The sequence below is a fragment of the Protopterus annectens genome, chromosome 4.part0, assembly GCF_019279795.1.
Source record: "Protopterus annectens isolate FY-2018-M chromosome 4.part0, PAN1.0, whole genome shotgun sequence".
In the NCBI taxonomy this organism is placed as follows: Eukaryota; Metazoa; Chordata; order Ceratodontiformes; family Protopteridae; genus Protopterus; species Protopterus annectens.
The window spans coordinates 77,305,183-77,327,128 of NC_056733.1; the positions used below are offsets into that span (position 1 = coordinate 77,305,183).

Sequence of the window (21,946 nt, forward strand, 5' to 3'; positions counted from 1 at the left end):
CAGACAAGGTTTAAGTCTATAGAATGGGTATTTGTGGTGCTGTTTGTTTTGTGGATATGCAGGAGGTCCATCAGAGAGGGGTCTGACAATGTCTGTATGCCAGGCATAGATCTCCCCTCAACAGCCTGTAGGAGACGGAATACACGGATATGACTTTCAGGCGGTCTACATAGGACATATTTACACCCTGTATTCTTTTAGTGAGGAACCTCTGTGGACATTCCAATTGTTGGATATGCCTAGATAGGTACATACCAAAGGAGGCATTGTACTTGATAGGTCTGATGACTGCCGACAGTGCAGCAATGACTTCCTTGGGCCTAGATGCCATACCTTTGTTTATAAGTTGCGCAACATAGAATGATTTCCTCACTACTGTAGACATGTGATAGTCAAAGGCTAGATTACTGTATGTATGTGTCTCTAAGTCTCTGACTACTGGGTCAGTTCTAAGGAGTATGTTGTCAATATGATAGTTACCAGGGGTGGATGACTTCTTGAAGGATACTATTATGCATTTCCTGGCATTTAGTTTTAGTCTGTGGCTCTGGCACCAGTTATTTGTCTCTGTCAGCCCTTCCTGGAGATTATTTGTGTCTGTGTGGGATTCAGTGACAGCTCCTTATTTGCAACCATCTGCAAATTGTCATCCAGAGTCTACTGACATTGGCTGTGACTTAATGCCAAAAAGGAGCGGTCCCAGGATCAATCAAAGAAGTTAAGAGCTTTAGACTAATAAGCAAGTACTAGGCTAGCTGCCTTTCTGCACTGTCTTTAGCCTAGCCAATTTTTCTTTCAAACGGGAGAATAAAAACCTGTACTTTATGCCTGTGAGGTAAGCATCTTAACCTTTATACCAACCACCAATCCTAATCGGAAAGCCTCGTACTGGGACAGCAGTACTAATCAATGTGTATCTGCAAACTCCCACACCAACATAAAGCATACAATATGTATCTAAGTTTAATCGACTTTTAAGGTCAGATAAGTGACACAGAAGGTGTGTGCTGTGTAGGGTTGTTTCCCATTTTCTTCCTTTTCTCTTGAGTTTGCTTGACCTCAGAGTTGGTATTTACGCAGTTTTGGGGTTATGCAGGATTTTTCCCACATGCGTAGCCGGCCTTAGGCATAGGCCAACTAGGCAGCCGTCTAGGGCGCTGCTCTAGCAGGGGCGCTTTTCCAGTATTTATTTGATTTAGGAAGACCGGGATGGGGCACCTGGTAGTGTGGTGGTGGGGGGGGCGCCATGGAGCCCTTTTGCCTAGGGCACCAGTTGACCTAAGGCTGCTCCTGCCCACATGGGGGCACAAAACTTATTGCATGTTTTACTGTCTTGGAAGTATTTCTCTTTTAACTTGTGACCTCCCAGGGATTTAGATGCTTTATATTTGGTTAATTTTGTCTTGATTAAATGACAGTTTTTCGTGGTTCATCTACTACCTGCTTTACTAGTCCAACACCAGTAGCAAAAGCTCTGTCTGTAATGTTTAGTCCCTGTCTTGGTGTCTGAACTTTTCTTGATTCATCAGTAGAGCTCTTTGTTTGTATCCTGTTACAAACTGTACACAGAATTTTAAAAATGTTCCTTTGTACTAGAAGAAGATTTGAATTTATTCAGATACTAAAAATTAAAAAGACATCTTCAAGCTGTGTAAAAAATGTATGTCATTGTTCAGAGGAAGTTTGTTAGAAACGGCAGTCTTTGGTACAACATGCTGTTAGTGCAACCTTTTAGTTGAGTCTAGTTTGTCCACTAAGTTACTGAATGGTTGGTGGTTTGCATCTATTAGCCCCTCACGTACTGAAACTTTGAAAAAGTAAAAATTGCATGTGGCAGGATGTGACTGCTGTTATTGTACAGTCATATTTATCATTCCTAGTAGTTTGTATAACCAGCCTTGGATAGAATTCAGAAAAAAATATATAGGAACCATCCTTCAACCACTGACTTTTCACGTGTAAGTAAAAATAAATGAGGGAGTGGGATTAAAAACTTTTGGAGTCTGTGTTGACTATCTGTGTGAATTTTATACTCATGTCCCTCTGTGTTTTATTTACCAGATCCATGTCTCAGAATTCTTCAGTCCTTCAAAAGGAAGAGGATGAGAAATCCTGCAGCGAGTCAGAAATTGGGATTGCCGGGAAAAAGCTATCCTATCAGCATGGAGAGGTAATTCATAATCATATAAAATAATTTAGAATATGTCCAGCATTTGTGAAAACCATAACTGATTGAGATGGAGGAGACAAGATTTGGAAGCTAAAAATTACATAGATACAGAAGAAGATTAGGTTTTGGTTCATCATTTTGCAGAGTTTATGCTGTCTAGATCCCAGTATGAAGGTTACTTCAGGAACTATAGAAACAGAATGTCACACAATAATGTGCCCATTATTTCTTGATGTACAGCCATGCCTCTGGATAAGAGAGGAAAAGTCCAGTAAGCCTCATCACACTGTATCAGAAGTACAGTAGGACTACGTAGACCTAAGCTGGTCACCAACCTAATCTACCGGTCTGCCATGTTCACAGATCTATAGACATTGTGTAATTGTAACCTTGTAGGACACAGAAATGCATTACATAAGGACATCTCTGTGGCACCTACACTGTAAGCAAACATCTCCTCTGAACACAAACGCAGCATATATTTTGACATGTCACAACCCTGCTATTAAGCAAAACAGTACACAGATTGCTAACTGTTTTGCTTAATAGTTGGGTTGTTGGTATATGTGTGTCTGAGACTGTCTTGTTTTGTGGTAGTGTTGCAGAAAGGTTTTTTAAGTTAAGGTGCAGGGTTGGTGTTAACAAGCATTCCTCAAGTTGTGAGAGAGTCAAGGCACTGATCCAAGTAATCTACAGGTGCATGTATATCGATGGTGTACTGTTGCGTGCATGGCATCTGCCCCCCCCAAGTATAATGGTCTCCAGAAATGGCTGTAGTAGCTCTATCAAACATAACCCCCTCCCCCCCCCAACTGATGCAGGTGACCTCTGTACCACTGGAAGCTCACACAGCAGTAGCCTCTCGTTACCATACCATATATGGTAATGAGCGCCATCCACTGTCATGCCTAATGACTCTGATCTTATGAATCAGTCAAGCATTATAGCAGTCACAAAGCAGCGTTTTAAGGTATGGTGTGCCTCATCAAATAGTTACACACGGCTGCCCTAGTAAGGCATGATGTGCAGTGATAAGCTACCTTACACAGCACTGTTTTCTACCCAGAGCACAGAAGCACATCATGTGCATTGGTTTACTTAAGTACTCATCTATTTCATTCATAAAATGGGGATGGATATCGTGTGTCTCTGCAGACCACAGCAGTATACTGGACATAGTGCATTCTGTCCGTAAATATCAGGGTTAGTTTCCATGACTGAGAGTTCCAATAAAAATGTATTTAAATGTGTTATTAACCGGTCTGCCCTGTAAAATTAATGACATTATTAGCATATTGTTGAATACATATGGAAAGCATTAAAATCTAAAGAAAATACATAAAAGAAGAGAAAAAAAAAACATAAAAAATATACCAAGTATGTAGAATACGAGTTCTCAAGACATGCTAAATATGTATAATGAGTTCTCAAAATGTGCCCAGTTGACTATAAAGAAAAATCTTTTTAAGAAAGTGAGGCACTTAAAAAAATATATACTTTTTGTAAAGAAAAATAACTGGGGTATTCTAAGTACAGTTTCAATGGATAAAGAGTAGAACAAATGAAATAGCACTTAAGTTTGGGTTGTTTATGCAGTGACAGACTTTCATAGTACCTGTCTTAAAATGTAAAGACACTACCACAGATAAAGAAATATATAATTAAAGTAATAAATAATGCTTAAATAAAATTTACTGAACTTATTGGTATTAAGTAATGCATTTAAACTTCTCCGTGCTCTTTTTTTAAAAAGAGTTTATGCTCCATACAGAATTCTGCAAATGGATATTTCTTTTTATCAGGAATCTTGGTAGATTGTGTCTTCAGTTTTAACCTCCCTGGTGTCAGAGAGAGATAAAGACTCGACTACAGTCCAGGCAACATCAGCTTGATAAGTGGCTCAGGCAAGGGGATATGGGAGTGCCTGTCCTGGGAGGGGAGGGTTAAGTATGATGGGTGGATCACCTGGGACCTGATGGAGGTCAGAACCTGGAGAGAAAGTCTACCAGGTTGGAAGCAAGCAGGCACTGAAGATGTGTGTGCTCAGTGTTAAGGGCAGATATGTCTCCCTGGCCACACATCATTGCTATTCAGCCTGAAGTGGGGCAGTCATGCAGCGGGAGAGGTTAAGGCTTTAATAGAACTCCTTCCCTTGCGGGCAACAGTGGCAGCTCTTTGGCTTACTTCCTGAGTTCTGATAGTTGCCATCACTGGAGGACTGGCAAACTCAGCTTGGGTGGGGGTGGGGGGGAGTTCAGGGTATCTTTGAAGTGTGCTTAAGGCACTTGGCTGACATAGAGGAAGATAGGGCTCCTAAAGGAGCCATAGCGCTGCAGAAAACTGATAAATACAGACTTATTGAATCCCTATGGGAAGGGTCTTCCATCATCATAGAATAAGACCAGTGCAGACTGTCCATATCGGGTTAGATGCTGCTGTTTTTGACACAGGCAATGGTTTCCTCTAGAAACTGAAGAGTCTTGCTCCAGAAGGTAAACAGTGGATATAACAACTCAACATTTGTATTGTTCTGCTTTAGAGTCTTTATGAAGTGAAAATGTCCATTTCTTTTTTTTATAGTGCTTGTTGCAAATCCATTTTACACAGTGGTACAGCAGAGAGAACATGTGTTGCCTCACAGCAAGAGGTTCCCTGGTTTGATTCTTGGCTGAGGTGCCTTCTGTGCAGAATCTGCATGCCCTCCCTGTGTTTACATAGGTGCTCTGGTTTCCTCCCACATTCTAAAGACATGCAGTATGTGGCTTGGACACTGAAAATTGGCCATAGGGGTGTGTGTACATGTGAATGTGTGGTGTGGAAGAACTACAGCGGCAGGGCTAGCTCCTGGCAATGTAAACCTTGGCTGTAGATGATTTTCACTGTTGAAGTGACACCCCTACCCCATGTGCAAAATGGTAAAAGGAATTGTGAATGGATGGATGGATCTAAGTTCCAGTCTTACCTGGTGGTTTTTACCAACCAGATTTTTAAAGCAAGTTTTTTATTCAAATAAGACAAAAATGTCAGTGTTATTGATCTACAAGGGACATTCAGATTGGTGGAAATTTAATACACAGATCTGTATGCACGTTGTTTTCCCATCAAAAGACCTTCCTCTAGTTAAAACTCTCTTAACTAAAATCAAAATTGTTCACATCAGCTCCTCATTTCCAATTTTTTTTTTCACTTCCCTCTTTCTTTTGCCTTGTCTGCAAGAGTATATCTTTAACAAACTTGTTGGTATGTAAAATACTTGTCAAAGCCTTTCTATGCAAATACTCCAAATTTGTCACACATTAATCTACCTGGAATTGAGCAAACTGTCTCCCACTCCCTCTGTCAGTTTCTTCATTAAGTGTAACAACCCAGTGCCTTCTCACAGGTTCAGCATCCTCTGAGTGTTCTTCCTGTAAAATGTGATACAATTCCCCTTTCAAGCATTGGCACAGCAACAGTGGAATTATGCAGTTTATCAGCCACAGCCAATCAGGTTGACTCTCTCTAACCTAATTCGGCTAATATTCTTTTCATACTCCCAAGATTAAAAAAAAAGACAGACATCTCTTCCAGTCTCAACACTTAGCCATCCAATACCTATTGGACTTAATAGCAGACTTAATTTTAACAGCCACTCCACACTCTGGTGTCTTCCGTTCTAAATATCTCACCCTTCTATCTATTAGAAGGATATCGTGAGTCTTTTCTTTAAGTTTTCCTTTTAAGAAAGTCTTATCAAATTTCAGGGCTTACTGAATCCAGCATCAGTGGTATTACGTTTTATTAGCTCTAGCATCAAAAATGTGAAAACATGTGTGTGTGTGTGTGTGTGTGTGTGTGTGTGTGTGTGTGTGTGTGTGTGTGTGTGTGTATATATATATATATATATATATATATATATATATATATATATATATATATATATATATATATATATTATATGGGTCTAGGACTATTGCACAAAGCTGCAGTAGTCGATCCCAACATCACCGAACACATTTTAACGAAAGCGCTTTTACCGAAAAAGCACTTTCATTAAAATGTGTCAAAAAAATGAAAGAAAAAAGCATTTTTGCAGGGGAGGCTATGCCCCCCTGCACCCCCCATGTTGGGGGGCTGTGCCTTCCCACCCCTACTTTAATATTCTCACTCCTAGACCACACTACAGTGATGAAAAGGGAATTTTTCCTTATCCGCAACAGGCATACTAATGCGAAAATGCTGCTTTGGTGAACAGCATTTTCCCGCAAGTATGTTCGACCGTGAGTGATTCGGGAAAAAGTGCATCGGGATTAGTATGGAAGATAGATATATAGACGTGTGTGTGTGTGTGTGTGTGTGTGTATATATATATATATATATATATATAATTATATATATATATATATATATATATATATATATATATATATATATATATATATATAGGTATATATGTAATATAGATAGATACAGATATATATTTTGGGTCTATATTAGGTGATCAAAACTTTAGGTAATTGAATACCTAAAGATAGACACCTTAACAGCGAAAGCTATAAATATCGAATGGCCACTTCCGCAAATTCTTTTGCAGGGAAAGAATTTGCTTGGGCATTATCGGGAATCTGCCCTTTTCTCCACTGTAGAGCGATCTCAGAGTTGGTATATTTAGTTGGGGTGATGAAGCCCCCCCCCACTCGATTAGCGTTTGAAATTTGTTTTCCCTCCTACCAAGCAAATTTTTTCCCTATGAAAGAATTCACTGAAGTGGCCATTCGATGTTTACAGCTTTTGCTGTTTAGGTTTTGAGCTTTAGGTATTCGATTACCTAAAGCTTCAACTTTTTAATATAGACCTATATTTTGAGCAGCTGGCCCTTTCATGAAGTCAGAATACTCTAGAACTGAACACGCTTAAAACTGTGGAGATGACAGTGGACTTCACGAGTGATACTGCAGTATTATCCCCCCTCTTTATATTTAATACTGCTGTGTCAGTTGTGGAATCCTTCAAGTTTTTAAGATCTGTTATTTTCCGGGACTTGAAGTGGGAGACCAATGTAGGGTCCAGCATAAAAAAAGGCACAACACAGGATGTTCTTTCGGTGACAGCTGAGGAAGTTCAACCTCCCACAGTAACTCTTGATTCAATTCTATACAGTAGTCATTGAGTCTGTTCTCGGCTCATCCATAAGTGTGGTTTGGATCTCTGTCTAATCATGACAAAAAAAGGTTACATCGAATAGTCAGTAAGGTCTGCTGAAAATATTATTGGTGCTAGTTTGCCCTCCTTACAGGACCTGTACTATTCGAGAGTCATGAAAAGGGCAGGGAAGATCATCACCAACCCTTCAGATCCAGACGACCATCTTTTTGAACTATTGCCATCAGTCAGGCAGTATAGAACAATACGCAAAACAAGCAGATATACAAAATTTTTTTTTCACAGGACATCAAGTTCATAAATGGTTAACTCAGCTTATTAGGTTGGGGTATTCTTTTTCCCAAGCCTCCGAGGATTCTGCAGTATTGTTTACATGTTGTTAATACTTTTTTTTTTTCCCCAGAGTTTATTTCAGTATTTCTTGCACTGAGTTGCACTTTGCACCTTATATGTATATTTACTTTTTTGTCCTGTTCTTAATAGTTGTATGTATGTCATTGAAACCGGAGTCAAATTCCTGGTATGGCCAATAAATGGGATTCTGATTCTGACAGATATAGATAATTTATGTGCGTGCCTATAAATATATATATATATATATATATATATATATACATATATATATATACATACACACACACACACACACACACACACATATATATATATATATATATATATATATATATATATATATATATATGTATATACACACACACACACACACACACACATATATATATCCCAAAGTATACGAGTGCAGGCACGATGGCTGTAATCATAAAAAGATTTTATTGAAGAATCTGAAGAAGGGTGGAAGCCACCCGAAAATGCTCGTTCTTCTTTCATATTCTTCAATAAAATTGTTTTATGATTGCAGACGTGGTGACTGCACTGGTACACTTTTGGGACTTGTATGTACTTTCTGCATTGCTGTTCTTTGGGTACCATGAACTACTTAATGAGACACACACACACACACACACACACACACACACACACACACACACACACACACACACACACACACACACACCTAGTTTTTACATTAATATCCCCTTCCATCTGGCTATGTAATGATCAACATCTCCTTCCATCTGGCTACATAAAGATATAGTTGTCACCTTGCTAAAAAAGTAAACCTGTATTGCTTTTGCGTATGGCAGAATGTCAGAGACCCCCAGACCACCCTTTTTCTTCAGCAGAATCACTCTTGTTTTCCTTCCTAACCAAGTAAAATCCCTCATCCAGTTCTCCAATGTTCCTGTCATCTTTATTTCCTGTGAGTCCCAGCATGCTTGCAAGTGTAATATGTAATTAAGGGTCTATATTAAAACATTGAATGCTTAAAACGGAGAACAATGTTTCATTGACCCTGTTTCAGCGAAAGCTGAAAATGTCAACACCTCAGAACAGCGATAAAGAAACCTCTGTTCCAACCAAAAAAAAAATAAAAAAAATAAAACCGTAAACTTCCAAACACACATGCACACATACCTTAACCCTAATTCTACCCCCCCAAAAAGTAAACAGCTGAAAACACATATGCACGTAACTCAACCATACATCTAACGCAAAAAAAAAGTGAACATTTTAAAACATACCCACTTACCTTAACCCGCATCGTAACCCTAAGGTCAGTAACTGTTGCACATTTACATAAACAGTTCCAAATACACATAACTTACCTTAACCCTAATTCTGCCCCCCCAAAACAAAAGTAAACAGCTTTAAACACACATGCACTTTACTCAACCATGCATCTAACGCAAAAAAAAAAAGTAAATAGTTTGATACATATGTACTTACCTTAACCTGCACCCTAACCCTAAGGTCAGTAACTGTTGCACATTTATGCTCGGGAGCTATACTGGATAAGGGAATCTCTGAGACCACACTACAGTGCAAAACACGGCAAAGCAACGAAGCGGTCAAGCGACTTCTTTCCCAGGGAAAGAATTTGCTGAACAGCCGCTTCGCTGTTTTGCCTGTTCGCTGTTTAGGTGTCGATGAAAATGCATTCGACAAAATGCGTTTTCTTCAATTTAATAGGAGCCCGTAATTAAGAGGGTCTACTTTACATGGTAGACATTTCAGAAAATCGACTTTCATGTGGCCGATACCATATGATCGACGTTCAGAATGCCGACCATGTAAAATAAACATAAAAACACAACAAACACTTACCTTAAACTGTTAGCAGGGGGGCTATGCCCACCTACGCCCCCCACACCCCCGGTAACTTTAATATACCAACTCCGAGATCGCACTGCAGTGCGGAAGTAGGAAATTTTCCCATTTTGCACTGTGCGGAGATGGCGGTTCCCCATGGTCGGCTTTTCAAAAGTCAATCATATGGTCTTGGCCATATGAAAGTCGACTTTATGAAAAGTCGACCATGTGAAGTGGACCAAATTAAGAATATACCAGTACATTAACTGCGGTCTGTGAACCAAGTTTAACTGCTTCCATTTTTGCAAGTTTGCCAGAATTTTAGCCAAAGCCAAGTCATATGACAAATGTTTGAACACATTTGAAGCAAGTGTCACTCCCCAGTACTGTAGTTGCCACCCTACCCACGCTTTTGGGTAGCTCTTCCTCAACCTCCCAGTTTAAATTTATCCCTATTGTCTGTCTTATTTCTATTTAATCTTAACATCCTGACTTGTCCCCAAATTCATCAGCATTTTGAAACATCTTATCCTTCTCAGGACTTGATAATGTAACATAATCCAAGTAGAATGCCAGTTTCACCTCCAAAGACCCCTAGATATAACCCATCAATTGAAATTATCTGATTATAATTGCCAGTGTCTCCAAGTGTAATGCAAACAATAGTGAGGATAGCATGCAGCCTTGCCTTGTACCTCTCTATAATTGAGTACTTCTAGATGAATTCCCTTAGGACTTTGATTTTTGTCTCTTGAGTCATAGCAAATCTCTCATAACAACACAGTAAAAGATTTTCCAAGCCCCCTAATTCCACGTACCACAAAAAGTTGTCTCAAACTTGTCAGAGGCTTTCTCTGCACTTAGGGAAATCAGTGCTATTTCCTTATTATTTTTGGAAGCTTCTTGTAGTATATGAGATTAAGTACATCTTTTTCATCCTTGACACAAACTCATGTTGATCTGTATCATCCAGTTACTCAATAGGTGCAACTCTGTTCAGTAAAATAGTTGTAAAAACTTTATAGCCCTGATTAGAATTGTAATAGACTGATTTAAAGCTGGCAAATTTGGATCTTTCCCCTCTCTCTAAGTGTCACCACTATTACTCCTTTTTCCAAGAATTAGGTACCTGCCTTGTTTCAACACATTTTTAAACATTGAAGTGTATCTCATTACTAATGTCTCTCTCTTTCCAGCCCCATATTCCCGTATTTTTGTTGGGCTGTTGGAATTTCATCCTTTCCCAGGGACTTGTAGTTGTTATGACCCCCCAGACACATCTTTCTGTTTAATTTCAGTTTTCAGATGTTTTGCCATATTCTCACCTCTCTGGAGGATCTGCATGCTCATTAAACATCTGTTTTACTTTGCTTTTCATTAGTCCATGGATCTTTCTCGTATAACTAGTCATAAAATTTCCCAAAAACTGTTAGTATAGTCATATTGCCTTCTGCCCTTAACTGTAAAGCTGCCCTCCACACTTTTGTTGTCATAACTTTGACACTGAAGTCCATAGGGGAGGTCCTCTTATACAATCCCTTTATTGAAACTTTGTGCTGGTATCCTTTTGCCCTCCATTTCTTGAAGTATCTGTTGTACCCCCTTACACTGGTCTTATCCTGTAAAGTTAAGTGCCCTTTCTGCTATGTAAGACTTTCATAGTTCAACACATTTCATCCCTACCTCCACTTAACTCTCTCTTCCTGTTTATGTAACATCTAACTTGCCTAGCAATCTCCCCTTTAAATAATTCCATTTATGCTGCGTCATCTGTTGAAACAGCAAATCTCTGTTGTACCTGTTTTCCCCACTCTGTCCTTGAGCCTTGTATTAACACAGATGTATGCATGATACAAAAAAAAAAGAACCACAGTTGTTATTACATCAAAGGCTATAACCCTGTGCTCCTGTGTAAGAAGCATTTATTCCTGACCATCTTGTCCTTTGAGGCCTGCAAATGTATATACTGCATCCTGTTTTTCCCCTTCATTCTGTATATTATGCAGACTAATAGAGTTAAGGAGTTATGTATTATTTTTATCCTAATACTTTTTATCTCTCTCTTCCACTGGTGGTATCTTTCTGAAAAATCACATTCCAGTCGCACACACTACTCAAAACCCCTTCTTGAAATTGCATTATTTGTAATATTATATTCCTGGAGTTTTTTTTTTTTCTTTTTAGCTGAATATAAAGTGACAAGGCAAATCTCACAGCTTTGTAGGTTCCCTTCTAGCCAGTGTAATGTCCATGTTAATCTGTTAATATACCTTCTATTACAGCTAACACTTCACTGTCTGATAGGACCACTACTTCCCTTCTCAATCCCTGATAATTAACTTTTGCCATAACCCCCAAGTGTCAACTTCTCATATTCAGTCTTGTCCAGATGCATCTTTTTCAAGAGTTTCATTGTAGCTTTGGCATTTTCAACAACTTTCAGTATCCTCTCTCTGTTTACTGGATTTGAGTTCATACACATTCCATGAAATCACTTTAACCTGAAATGTAACTATGTTAAAATTAACTATTACTGTCCAATTAACCTTCCCTATCCATTCTCTGTTCACCAAAACCATTTTGTTTTATTTAATACCCATTTCTTACACACACACACGCACACACACGCACACACACACACATGCACACGCGCACACACACACATGCACACGCGCACACACACGCACACACATACGAACACAGTCACTCAAGTAGCAGGTTTCCATGTATTTGGTACCCTTCCTCCTTTCTCCCTCTTTATTCAAAATCCCTTTCCTGCCATTTAATCTGAACTTCCCTGAAGGTGCCCTTTCCTTCCTTCCTGCATACTTGGATCTTTCTGTAATTTCCTCAGCAGAACAACACTAATTTCAAAACAAAAAGGTAACAGAACACTACACTGTATTCTCTGTATCCAGTATAATTGTTCCCAAAGCAGGGGGCTAAATCCATAATTAGCACACAGGCCATTTGTTCTATCTTCCCCTAAGTCACTACTTCTGTTGCTGTAAGAGTTGTTGCAAACATGTCTCTCCTTCCACCCCAGTCTCCTTTTCCCTCCATTTTATTTCAGCTGCTGTGATTATCTCATACCAAGTATTAGTTCCTGCTTTCCCTTTTCTATTTTACTGTATAAAGCTTCTTTCTATGAAAACATTTCATGAAGTAATGTACCTCTGTATATCCAAGTCTTCAACTATATTTTAAATTTTACCCCCTCCCCGCCACAGTCTTTGCAAAACATAGCATCAAATAATATCGTACTAATTTGTTCCAGTATCTAGTGCACTGATCAGCCATCCAAGAAACAAGGGTGAAAACAATTCCTTTTACTGTATGATATGCCATCTCTTACCCACCTGTCCTACTTCCACCATATCTAAAGCTTATCTCTTCTGTTCTAATAAGTTGCATGTTACAGTAAAACCGTAACACCAACACACACATGCATACGCACACCTCCATGTCTCAGAATGTTTGAAAAAATGCATACGGCTGTAAATCTAGTTGCTTTATCTACTTGCTAATAAAATCATCTCGGAAATGGTTTTGTTGTGATTGAGCCCTTGTCCCCTCCCAATCTGTGCTTGCAACTTTAAACAAAAAGTAGTGTAGCCTCAAACTTTAATTTCAGATCTACCCGTCTGTCAGTGTCATTGCCCTTGATGCCTCTGAAGCTACCAAACTGAACCATTTCTCTCTACTGTTTCATTTGTGATGCTATGTCCCCTTCCTCCCCCTTCCTCCTCCGCTTGGGTCAAACTAAAGCTGGTGCTTCACAATTTAACCTCCCCTTCCTGTTAAGTGCAGCAGATAAATCACACTATCTTGTGACATGTACAAAAGCAACAATTTGCAGTTGTATTTAAAGGACATAAAATCCTTCTAGGCAACACTTTTCAATCATTAGTAAAATGCTATAATAACTCTTAATTTTTTTAGACATTACAAATTACCCTAATTGTAAAAAACAGCACAGAATGATTTTTCTGACCTCCTTACCTGAGCAAGCTCATTGCTCAAATGCCATTGTTCACTTACCCCATTCTGCCTACAAAGTTTGAATCAGGTCTGCTTTCTCCGGTTTGTATCTTTTGAGTAAGGGAAAACTTTTCTTTCTACAAAGCAAGCTCAGTCTAGGAACTTGCTCTTCATGTTTTTGTGATTAGGTCACTTTAGTGCTTACAGCGCCTTACGGACCTTGTACCTGTCCCTTGTACTGCTGCCAAAGCATCTTCCAGGTTCACAAAAGTCCCGGTTACTTCCTCCAGAAAAACAAACAAAATAAAATCCTCAGACCTGTGAAATTTAATAACTTGTAAAAAAAAAAAAAATCCTTTTACTTTTACACTGCCTTTGTACTGGGATAAAAGCAGCTCTTTTCCAGCATGTAGCAACAAAGTAATCTTGGTCTATAAAAACACGTGTCCCATTGTTAAACTGTCCCGACTTCCAGACCTGAAAATTTAGTTTTTGCTGCTGAAGATAGGTTGCAAATCTTGCTAGTAACAGGTGAGGATTTCTAATCTTCACCACAGATGGAATCCAAGCAGTCATGCAAGTCCTTTTTATCAGTTTCTCCTGTGGGATGTTAGACCACAGGGTTAGTTGTTTTCTCTTCCACTCCTCCTGGAATACCAGTAATGCAATGATTCTTCTTTCTTGCACCCTGATTAGTGGCAGCAAAATTTCACTTTTGGTCTCCATTGCCTCTACCTTAGCTGTCAGCACCTGATTTTCTTGTATCAAGCCTTACAACATCTCTGAATGATCATTCACCACCTCGCCTGCCTCATCACATGCTCAATCATTCTTCTTTACGTACCAGTCTACTGTTCATTCTGCATCTTTCAAAGTAATTTCCTGAACATCATCATTCCCTCTTATCCATAAGATTAGATGCAGTAGCCATATTTTCTTTGCTAACCAAGTGTGACTGCAGAGTTATTTGTCCTCTTCATCTGTCTTTTTACATTTTTTAGATATGTAGAAAAAAAATTAAGCAAACACAATTGTAGCACCAATTATATTTTTCTTACTGGCAAGAATGAAAAAACTGCAACTGAAGATCTCTTAGCAGCTGAAGGTGGAGAGAGCGATCTGGATTCTGGTACTGTCCAACCTGTCCCATACCGGAAATTTCATGCTCATTGTGACGATGCGAGGTATTGCTAGCGATGCCAGGAGAAGTAGGGCAGTGGATGTGTAACATATGCCAACATAGTTAGCTGGAATTTTGTAAAGAACTATGTCATTTGTATAGCAAACTGATTTGCACAGATGCTGGTGTTGAGAATGTATTTGTAAAGTTGCTTGTGTTAAAAATGTATCAACCGTGTGTATCCTGCTGGACAGAAAAGAAATGTACATTTATATCAGACTGTACTGTTGTAAATATGAAACTGGAAGAGAAGAGGTTAATCTCAGTCCAGCTAATTTTGAAAAATAGTAAGAAATTAAATTACTTAATTTAGGCCATAAAGATTGCCTCTTACATTTCAGACTGCAGCCAGAGATGAAGTCGGTGTCAGAGAATGATTTATTAGCTCTTGTAGGAAGAGTGGAAGTGTTTGTTTTTGACTTTCAGAGGGTATAACACATCTCAGCAAAGCTCTGTCTGTGTGTACAGTAACATGTGTGTTCAATACTGGTTCTGTTTCTAGCAGTGGGGGGTAGCATGGGAACCAGAAGTCAGGTGACCAGATGTATGTGATGTCATTCTGTAATGTAGGACAAAACTTATGTTAAAATTATGTTTTAATACCAGATAAGAGAGTTGTCTCAGGGCACTGTTTTTGGAACCTGACAAAGAAGGAAGACCACTCGCCTACTTCATCTTGCTGTGATCTAGAAAGTGACCAGGGAGTAGTGTTCGTTTAGATCAGTCAGAAAAATATAATGAAATTAGTTAAGAACTGTTTTTCTGTATCTTTGTGAATCTGTTAGTCTGTGTTATTTTACTATTTCCTGTGATTGAAACTCTGGTGTTTATTATTGTAAATAGATATTTAGTATTTTCATGTTCTTTTATTATTTATTATTAAATATATTTAAACTTTTCATTGTGGTTGGTCCTTTGGAGAAAATTTTAACTTTTGAGAGTACTCGTATCTATTTGGTGACTCTGTGGCCACTCCTGAAAACCTTACTGCATTGATCAAAACACTAGCATTTATATTAACTTTAATTTCACTCAGTATATTTGGGTGTCCTTCTAAGAGCCATAGAGTAAGCTGGCTTTGGAGTGTCTGGTGGCAGTAACTACCTTATACTCCGGGCAAAAGGGGTCATAGCTAGTAAATCTGCCAGCCTTTCCCAGGTGTGTGTGTGTGTGTGTGTGTGTGTGTGTGTGTGTGTGTGTGTGTCAGCTGCTTGGAGCAGGTACATGAACCACTGGTTTCACAGAGAGAGGGTACTGGAGGACTTGGCTTAGACACTCTGCTGAGGACTGAATTCTATAGCTGCACCAGTGGAGAGTCTTTTGGGGGATTTGGAGGGAGATGGAGAAATCCAGACCCCGGACTGAGTGTGTTCCCTGTGTGCGCTTAAGGGAAATTGCGGTTGATGCCAAGAGTTGCATCTGGAAGTACTGTGTGGATCTATTTTTGTTCCAAGTGAATGTCTTTCTACAGTGTCAGTGATGAGGATTTAGGCTCCTTGATTACTGGCCCAGAGAGGGGATGCCACACACATTTCAATATTTTCTTAAAAGCTTCATGTTGTAGTGAATTTTACTTTTACTGTCCATTTGTGTTTAAAAGTTGTCTGTTTTTGACAGTAAGATTAGAAATGAAATCTGTTATAAGCCCTTTTTTAGTTAAAAAATCAGTCTGTGAATTTCCGTAGTTCATTCCATTCACTGGGTAAACTGAAAGGAGTTCCTCAGGATAATAAGGGAAAACTTGCTGGAAAGAGTCCAAAAAGTATTCTGCACTTTTTAAGTTGACACTCAGTACAATTAAGTAAGAAAGAAAGTTTGCTGTTCAGAACAATCTTCTCTGTGAGAAGTGTTTGTGAGAAGCTTCCAACTTAGTCTACTATCTTGGCAACATTTATTTATTTAGATATAATGATATATGTATGTTACACACACACTCACCCTTCCACATACCTATATGTGTGTGTGTATATATATATATATATATATATATATATATATATATATATATATATAAATGTGTACACATGCACACTCAGTTTTTTTTTTTTTTTTTTTTTTTGCTTTTCTTTACTGGGAAGGTCCAACTGTGTCTGGGTGCCCATTTTCAGCAGAGGCTTGGGGAAAAAAGCCCAAGGTTTCATAGATTTACTTAAGTACAAAAACAATCATAGACGTGTATGAAGTTGTCACATGGTTGACTTTATAACAAAAATGTAAATACTATTTGCAAAATTTTTAGACAGTCAGATCATATTTACAAGGGTTTGCAAAGTAGGTAAGTAAGTCCTTATTGAATACCTGTATGTTAAGTGAATTATTGGCTAGATTGAGTTAGTAATTGAGGTGCTATGAAGTGGAAAATAGACCATTAAAACATGTAAGGCATTTTTGGTTTGCTGATAGGGTCGAGAGAGAGTTGGAGAAAAAAATGTTATGTTTAAAGATGTGTTACTGTCATCACTGAAGATTGCTTTATTTTTCTTATATATACACAAACACATTTGTAACAATTGTCTGATTTTAGATAAAAATATTTCTGACTGGACCTCAGAAGTAATACCTGTGGTTCATAAATAGTGAAATTATGGTTATATTTATCATATTCATGGTATGTATGTAGTCTTTTGTGGCTTCCACTAATTTTGCATCAGATTGACATACTGTTTTTATAAATCTGTTTCACAGATCAAAGTACTTAAGCTTTTTCCATGTTGTTGAGGTTTTATTTTTTTTTATAACTGGTGGCAAATGTTCTGTTGAGCTGTAAATAAAAATTTAGACCAACATGTGAAATGTCAGCTGGCATACAGCAGTGTTGTAAATTTTTGAGTAAATATATAAAAATGTCATAATTTGATGCTGCCTTTGATTGAAGTGATTTAGTTTCTAGAAAACTTTTTCTGTAATGACTAGAAATGGAAGGCTAGCTGTTTGAATTTGAAAGGAATATTCTTTTCTTTTTGTTAGTATGGAAATATGAAATAAATAATGAGGAGAAACAGGGCTTTGCATTTCCATCAAAAAAGTGAGTGTTCAATTTTTGGACTGGTAGTTCAGCCTTTCATTTACTGTTCACTGAACTGGGTTTCACAGAATTTGCATATATGACCTTTATGCAGTTAAATGCCGACTTGTGGCTTTATTTTCAAAGGTTTTCAACACGTTCATATTTTGATCTTGCATCACGAATAAAAGAATGAAAACACTGCCTGGAAGGTTTTATGGTGATGTCAGAAATGCATTTTGTAATAGTTGTACAGCATCAGTGTTGCTTTTCATTCGGAGAGAGAACTTTTAGAATGAATGTTTAAATCCGCAGCCTTAATATTAAAAATAGCCATGATGTAAGCCCGAGCTACCCCATTGACATATTCTGAAATGGCCAATGCCATAGAAATGCATTGTAGTACTTGTTTAAGTCTACAGTTTATATCCAAATAATAAAGGCATGCTTGCTGTTTACTAGAGATGCTTTAGAACATTGTAGGCTAGTGGTTCCACAAAGGGTTAAGCAGGAGTTAGTTGTAGCTGGTTAAAAAAATAGATAATTTTCTGTGTTAAAAGATGAAACATTTTCAGAGAAGTAGATTTCATAATCCTATATTGAGAATACTGAGGATGTTCGGACACCTGCTTCTGTTCTAGAATTGAGTACGCTGTGCACAGCAGTATTCTTAATAAAACATTATGTGCACAGGGCATTATGCACAAAGAAACTTTGTGAGAGGGTCTCAACATAATTATGGAGACAGTGGTGACAGTATATCAGCTGATTTTCCACTGACCTCCATCAGTGAGCCGATAGCACCTATCTCCTTAGAGTCAGAGTGAGGTCAAAGCTGCTCATTTTGCACTTTTGCCAATAGTTGGATTGCACTCTAAAAATCCGGCATCATTACATTACACATTAATTTACTGTTAATTTTCCTACTGAATAAATAGTTATCACACTCAGCAAATGCACGTTTAGTAGCACAGCTGTATTCATAAGTTGTGGTAGTTTATAAAAGAACACCATGCATGCATCATATATGCATGCACACATTTATCTATATCTAATTTATACACACAGACGCATACATGTATGGACAAGTGTGTATGGGCTATGAATAGTAGGAGGAGCTGGCCATATGCATAGATAAACTAGGATCCACCGAGGGCACTTTGAGGAGTTTTGGAGGGGCGCTGATTCCCTATTTATTGATTTATTTTTTTTTAGAACAATATTTCTTTAGGCCACAAAATAAAACTGCCTGTACTAAAATAAAATGCATTCACAACATAGTGGGTGCAGTAGGAAGGTTGCTCTCCAGTTAATGTGATATAATGATTAAATGTTGCAAAGTCACAGGGGTAAATTGCAGTGTTTAAATGTAGGTATGTAAGAAAATGTGTATCTGGGCCAAAATTCTGGAATGGACTGCCAGGAGGTGTGGTGAGTAACGCTGGCAATGATTAACCAGATACTTATGTTTTGGTTTTGTGTGGAGCCTTGGAGGATAGTTGATGTCAGAGGGAGAATTGTATGGTGGCATGAGTGTTAATTCTGTTTTTACAATAACACTAGCAGTGATCAACCAGATATTTTTGACAATATTTGTGGAGCAATTTGATTTGAACACTTTAAGGTTTGGAAACTTGCTTGTGTGGACTGTGGTGGTGATGAAATAATCTTCCATAGCCATCAGACTTTGTGGCTGTAAATGGAAGGCCCAAGGAAACAAACTGCTGTAGATAGAAATCCACAAGAACTTTAATCCAGAAGTCTTTTAAAATAAAACAAACTTTTTTAAAAACAATGAAAGATGAGCGCTTTTGTTCTTAAAGGAGCCAATGAAAAGAATTTCTGTGTATAGCACTGAGTCAGTACTATTTACAAAAAGTACAACAAGGAATAAAATATAGAAACTAGAAACATAATGCATTCCCCATAAAGTAAAATAAAAATAACATTAAAAGAAAATAAAGACAAAAGTATGTAAATATATGCCTTATATTTAGGGCTCATCTTTCCAGTGCTTTTAAGCAAACATGCTATTGAAACGTGTTCATTGAGTCCTGGCCAATTATTGCCATTCAAAAGCAACTGCCAGTATAATTCACATTTTTCAAGTAACAAGGTCCATGGACATTCATTACTATTGACATTTGTTCCAGAATGCAAAATTTGAATGTATGGTGTAGGTACCATTTTGTGTGTTTACAGAGGGCATTATTTGATTTCATATAAATCTTCGTATATTCTGTCCCTTAGTCTGTCCCCTATTTTTCCTATGTAGAAACAGGGGCAGAACATACATAGTGAACAATATACCACCTTTGTTGTACACCAATTGAGTCTGTTTTTTACAGCTACCACCTAGTTCAATGTAATTTCATGGCACTCCTGAATATTGAGGCAGTAGGGACAACAACCACACATTTTCCATCCCCATAAATTCATGCTTTGTCTATGTTGGTGTTTGGACCATCTGTGTCCTAATATTGTTTTCAAATTCTTGCCCTTTTTAACACCACTCAAGGACCTGGCCCCACCTAATCACAAATGGTGTTCTCTTGTAGGAGAAGGCACCAAGTCTTTACCAGGATAGATTTCACGGAGAGACCGTCAGTAGAATACGTTGTACTAAAAGAATTCCTGAAGGTTTCTATGGTTGATTTCATAGTCTCAGCCATGGGTGGCATATTGTACCCCCACAGTCTAGGATTTTCTCACTTACGATGTTCGTCACACAAGGCCCTCCCAAAATTGGCACAAAATGATGAGACTCACATTTATTAATCACCTCTAGCATCAGTTTGTCTACAAATTTTGTAGGATAGCCACGTTTTAAATGCATGTTCTTCAGTACTATGTACTCATCCCAAAATGTTGCATCTTCCATGGGCATTCAGGCTGCCCTCACAAACTGGACTTTGACCACTGCCCTTTTCTGTGTTATAGGGTGAAAACTGTATGAATACGTGGGTTTTATATAGATTTTGGAGGTGAATCTTCTGTTTGTATTGTCCTTGGCCAAACATATATCCAGATAAGCTATATTTACATTATTACTCATGGGTGAATGCAAGAAACTTGGTTGTTTGATTAATATATGGAAAAAAATGAGGGATGTTGTGAACTTCAGCATCCCCAAAAATATCATCCAAAATGTCTGTAGAATGTACTTGATGCAAAAAAAAAAAAAAAACAGGGAAAAAGGTTCTTTTTTCTTTTCAGTGGCTCCTTTAAGATGATGTTTCAGTTCCGAGGAGTTTGGCAGTCGTGTGATTGAACATAAAAGCTTTAAAATGAGTGTGCACTTCCAGCATTATCTGATGAAGTGTGTGTATTTTTTGAATGAATTTGCTTATCCTTCATTGATTTTAAATACGTTTTTATTTTAAAAGATTTCTGGATTAAATTTCTTCTGGATTTTATCTACAGCAGTTTGTTTCCTTGGGCCTTCCATTTTTGTGTTTCACTTGTATTTCTTCAGTTTGTTTTTTGCCTGGATTGTGGCTATAAACCTTCAGTGTCTGGCTTTGCAGGACTAGTGTGCATTTGTGAGAAGTAAGGTGGACTAAACTGGAAATCTGGTATGCACAGAGTTAATGTGATTGTGAAACAGGCTGCAATATTTTTGTTTGGCAACTGTCTGTCTGGAGCACAGGTGAAATGCTTTACATGGTTATCTTCTTTTATCACAATTGGATACGTAAATTGTACATAGAAGTGGCTATAACTGCTTGCTGGGGGTTGTTTGGACAAACATAACTGACCGTTATCTCTCAAAAAAAAAAAAAAAAGAAGAGGAAGGATTAATGCATTACAGAATACCGAGATCTTCATAACTTCTGGGGTCTGGTGCCCTACACAGACCAAATATATAAGAAGGTTTTGACATGGGCTTGGGATTCGAGACAAAAGTGATTCCTACCTAGTCTAAAAGTAGCTCTGCTCATAAATGGGCACAAAAGGTCACTAATTCTGCTGGGGGCAATGTCATTATTTAACAATCCAATTAAATATCCGAGGTCACTGTGTCTTGTGCTGTACTGGGGTAGTGTGGTAATTTTCTTTAATTTTCCTCACAAACTTCAAAGGGATGCATGGAGAGTCACTATAGCTTGTATAAGAGCACTGTATCTTCTCAAGAAGTAACAAGTTGGAAACATTATTGTAATCCTTTTTTTCATGTTTTTCATAATTGGGCATCTTGACACATGTACAGCTGGGTATCTCTTAGGGAGAGTAAAGCATGCTGTTTGTATATGTTGACAGTAAATATGTTATAAACGATAAACCAAGAAAGAAAGGC

General features: G+C 38.1%; 1 protein-coding gene across 2 annotated transcripts in view; it reads left to right on the plus strand.

Moving 5' to 3' along the window:
* Positions 1 to 21,946, plus strand: part of RNF157 (ring finger protein 157) — a 1,565,029-nt gene that overhangs the window by 1,326,824 nt on the left and 216,259 nt on the right. For both annotated transcript variants that reach the window (XM_044068100.1, XR_006364438.1), the window contains exon 13: positions 2,062 to 2,170. In XM_044068100.1, the coding sequence (XP_043924035.1) occupies positions 2,062 to 2,170 (109 nt within the window). The remainder of the gene's footprint in view (positions 1 to 2,061; positions 2,171 to 21,946) is intronic.